An 11,032-nucleotide genomic window follows, 5' to 3' on the forward strand; every position below is an offset into this window, starting at 1 on the left:
GTTTTTGTTATATTAATGGTGGATTCCTTTTCTCCCCCGTAGTATTATACTCAGTTTTGCAGTGATTATTATTCATTTCATAAGCATATATCATTTGTTTGTTGAAATATTGTGTTGTATTCCCCTCTGATTTTTTTTTTTTTTTGCGTGTGGAAGCTTCCAAGTGCAATGTTGATATACTTTCTCTGTATTTACACTATTTCTATATGGATACTTGAAGTATTTTTCTTTTAATATGGAAGTTCTCAATTTTCTTTATAACATTCCTGGTACTTATCCTCTTGACGTCCCTTTCAGGAAGCCATTGGTGGATGATGCCTATCTTTATTTTGTCCTATAGTTCTAACAGATCTGTTCAGTTTCCCTTTTGATTTAATAAGACTTAGTGTTAAGATTATATCGTTTATGCATCACTAGACTTCTTGCAAATTATTACTGTTATTAAATAAATTTTCACTCAAACTTTTCCCCCAAATCAGTTCTTTTCTTACAAATGCTTTCTTAAAAATTTCTTTTTTAATATTGTGATTTTTTTCCCAATTATTCTGTTTTGTCTGTTCTAGTTTTGGGGAAACTTGTTTTGGGGGTTAGGTTTGTCACCTTGTCTCCTAAATTATTTGGTTTTTAAACTTTTATTCCAGAGCTTTTTATTTCGTTTTTAATCTCTTCATTTTTTTTTCTAGGTATCCATTCAGTCTCTGTGCATTTTTTTTTATTTCCATGACATTTTCTGTATTGAATAAAAGAGATTTTCATCTATTTTCTTAGAGTTCTTTTTAAGGCAGCTTTCACTTCTGTATTTCTCAAGCTGTATATCAAAGGGTTGAGCATTGGTATCAAAAGGGTATAAAATATCGAGGCCATCTTGTCCGTATCAAAGGAATGGCTAGATTTGGGCTGCAAGTACATGAAGATTAGAGTGCCATAAAATACAACTAACACTGTGAAGTGGGAACCACAGGTGGAGAAAGCTTTGCGTCTTCCCTCAGCAGAGTTCATCCTGAAGATCGCCACGAGAATAAATATATATGAGACAAGGACGACCAGTAGGGAGGAGAATAGATTAAAAGCAGAAAGGGTCAAAATGATTAATTGTATGTCACTGGTATTAGAACAAATCATGGACAGCAGTGGAAGGTTGTCACAGAAGAAATGCCTGATTACATTAGAGCTACAAAAGGATGAATTAAAAATCTTAATAGCAATCAGCAGGGAAACAAAGGTGCTATAGAGGTAGGGGATAACTACAAGTATCCAACACATCCTGTCTGACATGATGACTGTGTAGAGTAGGGGGTTACATATAGCCACATAGCGGTCATAGGCCATGGCTGACAGCACAAAAAGCTCACTGATGATTAATGTCACAAAGAAAAATAGCTGAATTGCACACTCAGTGTAAGAAATTACATTTTTATCCACTACAAAACCGATCAACATTTTGGGGCCAATGGCTGTGGAGTAACCAAGATCAATGAGTGACAGGTGCCTAAGGAAAAAGTACATAGGCGTTTGTAGGTGGGAATCAATCTTTGTCAGGATGGTCATGCCAAGGTTTGCCACCACTGTGACAGAGTAGATGAAAAGAAACACCAGAAAGAGAGGGACCTGTAACTCTGGACGATCTGTGATACCCATGAAAATGAATTCCGTCACCTTAGTCACTGCAGTTTCATTCCCTCCTTCAATTTTTTTTGATCCAGGGAAAATATCCTGGGAAGAAAAGAAAGGATACTTCTTTAAGTATAAAGGAATTCTAATTGATAGCAACAGCAAAAACAACAACTGGCTATCATTTACAAGGCAATTTAAATTTTACAAACCATTTTATATATGAAATTTCATTTGATCCCTATGGAAATTGTAATAAACAGATGGGATTAATAAGAGTAATGAAGATTTTGACACTAAATTCTAGAATTAAAAACATCTTGCCTCCTGCACCAATATAGAAAGGGAGAAAATTAACCACAGATCGTCCAATTTTACATAATTAATATATCATGGAGGTCTTTAGTCTCAAGAAATGGAACAAGTTAAAAATGTGAATAACTTCAAAGACGTTTCCATAAATGGATGAGAGAATGAATCACAATGTAAGATTTAGAAACAAGCACAGGATTCCAATGTGATCTCTAGAAGGATGGAAAAGGACAACACAACTAATCGTTTCTTGGCCATTAGATGAAGCTTGTAAAACTGGGTCATTCTCTAACTAATTCAACATACCATTTTGTAATTAGAGGAAGGGAGAATTCTTTAATGTACCTTTCACTCATTCCTAGTGTAAAGGAAGTACTCTGGAAATGCTTTTCTGTCTTCTGTGACTTCTGTGTTTAAAAAAACAAAGTTTTGATTGATCAGAATCTACAAAGTGGAATCTCATATGAATTCTGTCCTGTCCTCCAACTCTGGACATGTACAAAATTGTCTAGGTACATTATATGAGTATCCAACAAAACCCAGAGCCTCCTACCTGAATTTTGCCACATACGTTAACAATGCAGTTGCTTTGATTTTGGGGGCATCAAAGAATTTTCCAAAAATAATTAGAAAGTACAGCCTGCCTTCTAGTTTCACAATTTGAACAACCAAATTGTGAAAGGATTCTTCTGTGAATACCGTGATACACTGTGAACTTAGGATGAGTTAGTATTATCTCCATAACAATGCTGCATCATCATCAGTTCTCCTTGTGAAAGTTCTTTTAGATGCACAAAATACTATCATTTGATCATCTGAATGAACCTTGTGAGATCAATCCTATAATTGTCATCATTTTACAGATGAAAAGGAGGAGATTCATAAATCTTAAGAGCATTGACAATAAGTTGACAAAGGAAACTAAGAATAGAAACCCCACAAACAGAAAGAAAAAAACAAAGAAATGTTAGGTAAACCCGAAAGGGATGGTCAGCATTGGGGAATGTTTTAAAGTTGTCAAGGATGAAGAAGAATAAGAAAACATTCAATTTGTCAATGAAACGATCTTTAACGATTTTCGGAAGAACATTTTTTACCCTTTTAAACAAAAAAATAACGTTGTGTTGTCAAATATTAGCAAAATTATCATTTCCATAAGTAAAGAATTTGAAAAAAAAGTCAATCACATGTGAAACCATATTTTCCCACATGGTTTGTATTTCTTTTGAAAATTATATAGCAAATTCATCATATTCGATTAAAAGCTTCTCTGTTTTTCTATATCAACCTCTGGACTTTTTATTTTCTTCTCTTTTTTTCTTAATACTAGAATGAGATAAAGCAATTTCTGTCTAATACAAGTAAACTATGCATCAGTTTTGATGCTCACCATGTTAAAGATATGTTTGATCCTCTTTATGTGAAGTCTAACATTTAGAATTGGAGTAGGTAATCATGCCCAAGAAGGACATTACTTGGAACTAAAATATTAAGACGTGCAGGAAATATCAAATCATGCATTCAAAACTTGAAAGTACCTTTGATATTTCTGCGTCCATTTTCTCATTTTACCGATGAGGAAAGTAAGATTGACAGAAAGGTCAAAGAGTTAGTAAGTGTTTAAAGTATGATTTGAACCCATATCTTCCTGAATCAAAGTTCTTTGTCTTCTCTACTATGTTGGAACTCATTCAATTTCTCCTTCACTGACTTTTATCATATATCTTTCAAAATGTTTCTGAGAATCTCATAGTAGGAAGAGTTCTTGGGCTTTTCTAAATGAGGTGCCAATTGCATATGTGTATTTCAATAAATGCCCTATACTTTATTATTTCAGAAACTCAAACACCTTCAGTTTGTGCAGTAGTTCTTAAGATCCGTTGAATTTAGAGATTCAGTGATCTCTTCTATAGTCCTGTATCTGAAACTAGAAAGCTTAGAAAATTATTAGCATTATAGGTCTGACCTGACGACAAAGACTAATGTTAATTGTTACCTTGAATTTCACATCTCTTGTGGCTTGATTATATTGTTCCTTTTTCCAACTAATCAGAGGAGAATTTACAAGTTTCTAGTTCCTTCTGAGATATTATTCCCTGATGTGTATGAGAGTTTTAATGACTTCTATACTGTCACCTCAGGGAAGTTGCCAGGTGTTTACACTTATAATCCGTGTTACTGTTGAAATTGTTACCTAATTCCAAGACTTATTAAACTATTATCATACAAAAGGAGACACTTATTGATGTTCCAAATTTTAATCTTCCAACAAATCTGATTTCCTGTGTTTCATGCATATAATTCTCAGGGAATGTAGAACTGACATTCTGCATTATCTTTCTATAGGCTTGAAAACTCTGGGAAAGTCATTCTATCAACATAGATTCGGTCTTGCCTCTCACATGTCTGAGTTCTTCTTTACATGTATAGTAGGACAGAAGTATGATCACACTAATGTAGGAGGTAAGAGAAGGGAAATCAACATCAGCACTGGGGAAATCCATAGTAGAAGGTAATGGTTACAAGGAGAATCATTCCTTAATACACCCATCCATTTCTATCCACCCCTTCTTTCATCCATCCATCCATTCATTCATTTGATATTATGATAAAAAAGAAAAGCTTCGATTGCTCTGGTGGCGAACAATGTATATATTCACTGAACGTAAAATTTAAAATGCATTAAAATAGAGGATGAGGGGAGAAAATTAGCAACTGAAATAAATAGAAAAGAATTCATTCAAGAGGTGGAAACTAAGCTGAGCTTTCAAGAAAATGAGGTATTTTACATGGCAAATACGAGAAAAAGATGGATTGCAGTCAGACTGAGATAGGAGACGGCATTTTGTATTTAAGGAATTGGAAAAAGCTGATTTGACTGAATCAACTCAAGGAAGAAAAAATGAATAATAAATTTGAACAGTAGATTGAAGCCAGAGCAGTAAGTGTTCCAAACGTGTTTTTTCTCTCTGCTTTATTATAATTCATTAGAAAAGTGCCATTCTATCTGAGGATCATTCTAGCTGAAGTTCTGTTTTCATCTTTAACTAAAATCTTTAAAATGACAATGAGTAAAACATTTTCATTTCAATATAATTGTGAGCATAAATGAAATACACAAAACAGACTTTGGAAGATATGAATAAAAAAATAAATTACAAAATGAAATACATATAAAATAAATCAGAGTCTTCATGTTTATGAGAACTAATGCCAGAATGAATTGTCTACTTTACAAGGCACTCTCAGTCCTCAGTTGATTTAAGTGGGACTAGAATCTTAAGAGATTGATGATTTGTCATTCTTTAGAGAGATTGTCAATGAAGAAGGCTAGAGAGACTATGAAAGAACAAAGAGAAAAGGAAAAGAAAAAAGTCTCATGTGAAGAAACATAAAGAGAATTCTTTAGAGGAGACTTCATTTGACACCTTGAAAGAGCTGAATTGTGGGACTATGTTTCCAGATTTGAAGACAGCAGTTGCAATAATGATTAGATCAATTTCTCATTGTGATTTTTTTTCATTCATCAAAATATAGTGCATAAGTGCTTGCTTCTTTGTTTTTGTTGTTACATTTTTGTGAGTTGTATAAAGAGTAATCTTGATGAACACAGTAGTATAGAATATTAGGGAAAGGTTTTTATTTTTACTTACTTTATTTTAAGTTTTCAACACTCACTTCCATAAAATTTTGAGTTCCACATTTCCTCTCCATCTCTCCCTTCCCCCCACCCCAAAACGCCTTACATTCTGATTGCCCCTTCCAACAATGTGCCCTCCCTTGCAACACCCCACCCATCCCTTATTCCCACTTTCTGTCTTGTACTGGTAGGGCAAGGTAAATTTCGATACCCCATTACTAGTATTTCTTATTTCCCAGTTGTACACAAAACCATTCTCAACATTTGTTTCTAAAACTTTGAGTTCTAACTTCTCTTTCTTCCTCCATCCCCACCCATCTCCTTTGAGAAGGCAAGCAAGTCAATATAGGCTACATACATACACACACACACACATATATGTATATATGTAGTTTTACAAATGACTACCATAGCGCTCATGTTGTGTAAGACCAACTATATTTCGGGGGCAGAGCCAAGATGGCAGAGTGAGAGCAGAAACTCACCTAAGTTTTTAGACAAACTCCTTCAGATACCTTTAAAAAGAATGTCTGACCACATTTTGGCGGGGTAGAATTCAATAGGAGATAGACTGTGTCAGATTCACAGCCCAACACAGACTGAAAGGTCCACAGGAAGGATCTGTTCCGTGGTGGTGAGCCCATAGCACATACCGCAGTGCATCCAGCTCAGCTGAGCAGGAGGGCCCTGGGGAAACTTGAGACAGTAGCAGGCCGGACCAGTGGAGGGACAGGCCAGGGTGAGAGACCAACAGAGTTGAACGAGTGACACCTGCTGAGCCCCAGATATCAGCCGCAGCAGCTCCTGAGACTTTCAGCCTGCAGATAAAATGTTGGTAAGTCACCTACTTGAACTTCTGGGAGTCAAGATGGCCAGGTGATCAGTAAATGCTCTCTCCTCCCACCTTGATGACCTCGAATGAACCATAAAACATTTCCCCAGAAAAATCCTGGATCAGTGGGAACAGCAGAGGGGCAAATAGTCTTATAACACCTGAGGCTAGGAAAATAGCTAAGGGGGATTCCTCCTACTGTGGCAGAGCCGAAGAAGAAGGAGAGGGGCCCCAGGGTGGTGGAAACTCACACTAAGATCTAAGCGTACCTCAGCACTCCAGGGGAAATGGGAAGACAATAGGGCAGCTGTGATCACCATCCCCTGAGCTTGCCTTTGCCTCAGTTCACCTGAGAAGATCTCCAGTGGCCAAACCACTCCTTCCCCACAATTAACAAGCTAACTTCAGGGCTGATAGGGGAAACAGAAAACAAAAACTTGCTCTTAGCTTTATCACATAAGTTAGCTCAACACTAAGTTCTGCACCTTCTAACTGAAAGAACCAGAAGTCACAACACACAATCACATCATGAGCAAGAAAAAGCAAAACAAGAGCGTAAACACCACAGAATCTTTCGATGGGGACAAAGACCAAAACTCAAATACCAAAGAGGTGAGAAGTGAGACTGTACTTCCATCTGAAACTTCAGAAGGGACTATGAACTGCTCACATGCACAAACAGATCTCATGGAACAGCAGAAGAAGGAAATGAAAAAATTGGCCAATGATTTTAAAAGTATGAAAAAAGAATTCACTGATGAGAACACCTCTTTAAAAAAGAAAACTGAACAAATGGAAAAGGAAGTACAAAAATTAACTGGAGAAAATAACTCCTTAAAAGGAACAATTGGACAGATGGAAAATGAGATGCAAAAGTTAACTGAAGAAAAAATTCGACAAAAATTAGAACTGGCCAAGTAGAAACTAATGAATCTATGAGACAGCAAGAATCAGTCAAACAAAATCTGAAGACCGAAAAGATAGAATAAAATGTAAAATATCTAATTGGAAAAACAACTGACTGGGAAAATAGATCCAAGAGAGAAAATTTAAGAATTATTGGCCTGTCAGAAAGCCACGATGGAAAAAAAGAGTCTGGACAACATCTTCAAGGAAATCATCAAGAAAAACTTCGCAGAAGTGCTAGATCCAGAGGGCAAAATACTCATCAAAAGAATCCACTGTTCACTTCCCAAAAGGGATCCCAAACTCAAAATCCCAAGAAATATCATTGCCAAATTCCAGAACTATCAAGTGAAGGAAAAAATACTACAGGTAGCCAGAAAAAAACCATTCAAATATCGAGGAGCTACAGTCAGGATCACACAGGACCTTGCAGCTTCTACATTAAAAAATCGATGGAACTGGAATCCAATATTCCATAAGGCAAAGAAGTTGGGACTACAACCAAGGATCAACTACCCAGTAAAGGTCAGAATGACATTTCAGGCAAGGAGATGGTCATTCAACGAAGTAAGAGATTTCCAGAACTTCCTGAAAAAAACCCGCCAGAACTTAATAGAAAATTCGATCTTCAAATGCAGGTCTCAAGAGAGACATAAAAAGGTAAAAGGTGTGGGGGGGGGGGGGGAAGAATAACTATATTTCCCTCTATCATATCTTGCTCCCCAATTCTTCTATTCTCTCTTTTGACCTTGTTCCTCCCCAAGAGTGCTTACTTCTGATTGCTCCCTCCTCCCACTTTTACTGCCTTCTATCATCCCCCACCCTGTTTATCCCCATCTCCCCTACTTTCCTGTAGTGTGAGATAGATTTTCATATCAAATTAAGTGTTCATGTTATTACTTCCTTGAGCCAAATATGATGAGAGTGAAGTTCACTTTTTCCCTCTCAGCCCGTCCCTTGTCCCGTCCATTGGCAAAGCTTTTTTGTGTGTGTCTTCTATGAGAGACAAATTGACCTATTGCATTTCTCCCATTCCCCTCCCAGTATATTTCTCTCTCACTCCTTAATTACATTTTTAAGATAGGATCCCTTCCTATTCAACTCAGCCTGTAGTCCCTGTCTCTCTGTCTCTCTCTCTATGTATACATGGGTGTGTATGTGTGTGTGTGTTTGTGTGTGTGTGTTTGTGTGTGTAACTGCTCCAGCAACCCATATACTAAGAAAAGTTTCAAGAGTTACAAATATTATCTTTCCTTGTAGGAGAGTAAACCACTTCAATGTTAGTAAGTCCCTTATGATTTTTCTTTCCTGTTTACTGTTCAATGCTTGTCTTGATTCCTGTGTTTGAAAGTCAGATTATCTTTTCAGCTCTGGTTTTTTCATCAAGAGTGCTTGAAAGTCCTCTATTCATTGAATGACCATTTTTTCCCCCTGAAATATACTCAGTTTTTCTGGGTTTGTGATTCTTGGTTTTAATGTTAGTCCTTTTGAGTTCTTGAATCCAAGTCCTTCAATCCCTTAATGTAGAAGCTGCTAGAACTTGTATTATCTTGAATGTATTTCCACAACACTCGAATTGTTTCTTTCTAGGTGCTTGCAATATTTTCTCCTTGACCTGGGAACTCTGGAATTTGGGAAACACATTCCTAGGAGTTTTTCTTTTTGGATCTCGTTCAGGAGGTGATCTGTGGATTCATTCAATATTTATTGTGCCCTCTGTTTCTAGAATATCAGAGTAGTTTTCCTAGATATTTTTTTATTTTTTTTATTTTTTAATGTTTAACAATCGCTGCCATACAATTGAGATTTTATCCCCCCACACACACCTACCCCCCACTACACTCCTCCCTCCCCACGACTGCATACAATTCTGTATAGGTTCTACATATACTTTCCTATTGAGTATATTTTCACTATAGTCATGCTATGTAGTCAGACTAAAATAAATGAAAGAAATCATATAACAAATCAAAACATGATACACAAACACATACACATACACAAACATGATCTGCTACATTTTGCGAATGACTTCCTTATTTCTTTCTCTGAATGTGGAAGGCATTTTGCCTTGAGAACCACCATTGGGATTTTTTTTTTATAAGAAGTTCTTGTGTTATTAAAAAATCCCAAGTCTACCAGAAAAAACTCTCGCACACTGTGGTCGTTGCTGTGCACAAAGTTCTCCTGGTTCTGCTCCTTTCACTCAGCATCAGGTCATATAAGTCCTTCCAGGCCTCTCTGAAGTCCTCTTGTTCATCATTTCTTACGGTACAATAGTACTCCATTATATTCATATACCATAATTTATTCAGCCATTCCCCAATTGATGGACATCCCCTTGACTTTCAGTTTTTGGCAACTACATAGAGTGCTGCTATAAATATTTTTGTATATGTGGGACCCTTTCCCATTTTTATGATCTCTTGGGGATATAGTCCTAGTAGCGATATTGCTGGGTCAAAGGGTATGCACATTTGTAGCCCTTTGGGCATAGTTCCAAATTGCTCTCCAGAATGGTTGGATGCACTCGCAGCTCCACCAACAATGAATTAGTGTTCCAACTCTCCCACATCCTCTCCAGCATTTATCATTTTCTTGTTCTTTCATGTTTGCCAATCTTATAGGTGTGATGAGGTACCTCAGAGTTGTTTTGATTTGCATCTCTCTAATCAATAGTGATTTAGAGCATTTTTTCATGTGATTATAGATATCTTTAATTTCTTCCTCTGAAAATTGCCTGTTCATATCCTTTGACCATTTATCAATTGGGGAATGACTTGCATGATTATACATTTGAGTCAGTTCTCTATATATTCTAGAAATGAGGCCTTTATCCCCGAGCTTAGCTGTAAAAATTCTTTCCCAATTTACTACATCCCTCTGGATTTTGGTTGCATTGGGTTTGGTTGTGCAAAAACTTCTCAGTTTAATGTAATCAAAGTTATCCATTTTGCATTTCATAATGCATTCTATCTCTCCTTTAGTAAAAAAATCTTCCCTTCACCATAGATCTGAGAAATACACTATTCCTTGCTTCTCCAGTTTATTCATGGTATCAGTCTTTATACCTAAATCATGTACCCATTTGGACTTTATTCTTGTGTACGGTGTCAGGTATGGGTCTATGCCTAATTCCCGCCACACTGTTATCCAGTTTTCCCAGCAATTTTTGTCAAACAATGAGTTCTTATCCCAGAAGATGGGGTCCTTGGGTTTATCAAACAGAAGGTTGCTATATTGCTTGTCTACTGCATCTTGAGTGCCAAGTCTATTCCACTTGTCTACCTCTCTGTTTCTTAGCCAATATCAAGTGGTTTTGATAATTGCTGCTTTATAGTACAGTTTGAGGTATGGTAGCACTAGGTCACCTTCCCAAGCATTTCTTTTCATTAGTCCCTTTGATATTATGGACCTTTTGTTTTTCCAAATGAATTTTGATATTATTTTATCCAGCTCTAGAAAATAATTGTCTGATAGTTTAAGTGGTATGGAACTAAATAAGTAAATTAATTTAGGTAGAATTGTCATTTTTCTTATATTAGCACGGCCTACCCATGAGCAACTAATGTTTTTCCACTTACTTAAATCTGACTTTATTTGTGCAAAAAGTGTCTTGTAATTGTGTTCATATAATCCCTGGGTTTGTTTTGGCAGGTAAACTCCTAAGTATTTTATACTGTCTACCCTAGCTTTAAATGGGATTTCTCTTTCTACCTCTTGCTGTTGGA

The 11,032-nt window shown here is 36.4% G+C and overlaps 1 protein-coding gene across 2 annotated transcripts; it reads right to left on the reverse strand.

Annotated features, from left to right (window-relative positions):
- Nucleotides 1-756: 756 nt before the first annotated feature.
- On the reverse strand, nucleotides 757-10,240 carry LOC140523452 (olfactory receptor 8K3-like). Of its 2 annotated transcripts, none has more exons than XM_072638316.1 (2): nucleotides 10,082-10,240; nucleotides 757-1,664 (listed from the first exon to the last, which is right to left on the reverse strand). In XM_072638316.1, exons 1-2 carry the CDS (start codon nucleotides 10,095-10,097, stop codon nucleotides 757-759), a joined length of 924 nt encoding a protein of 307 aa, XP_072494417.1. In that variant the 5' UTR covers nucleotides 10,098-10,240. The 2 variants fall into 2 exon arrangements, with proteins under 2 accessions (XP_072494417.1, XP_072494419.1); XM_072638318.1 differs by lacking the exon at nucleotides 10,082-10,240 and adding an exon at nucleotides 4,489-4,504.
- Nucleotides 10,241-11,032: the final 792 nt, after the last annotated feature.

This window comes from Notamacropus eugenii, chromosome 2 (assembly GCF_028372415.1).
Source record: "Notamacropus eugenii isolate mMacEug1 chromosome 2, mMacEug1.pri_v2, whole genome shotgun sequence".
Classification (NCBI taxonomy): Eukaryota; Metazoa; Chordata; class Mammalia; order Diprotodontia; family Macropodidae; genus Notamacropus; species Notamacropus eugenii.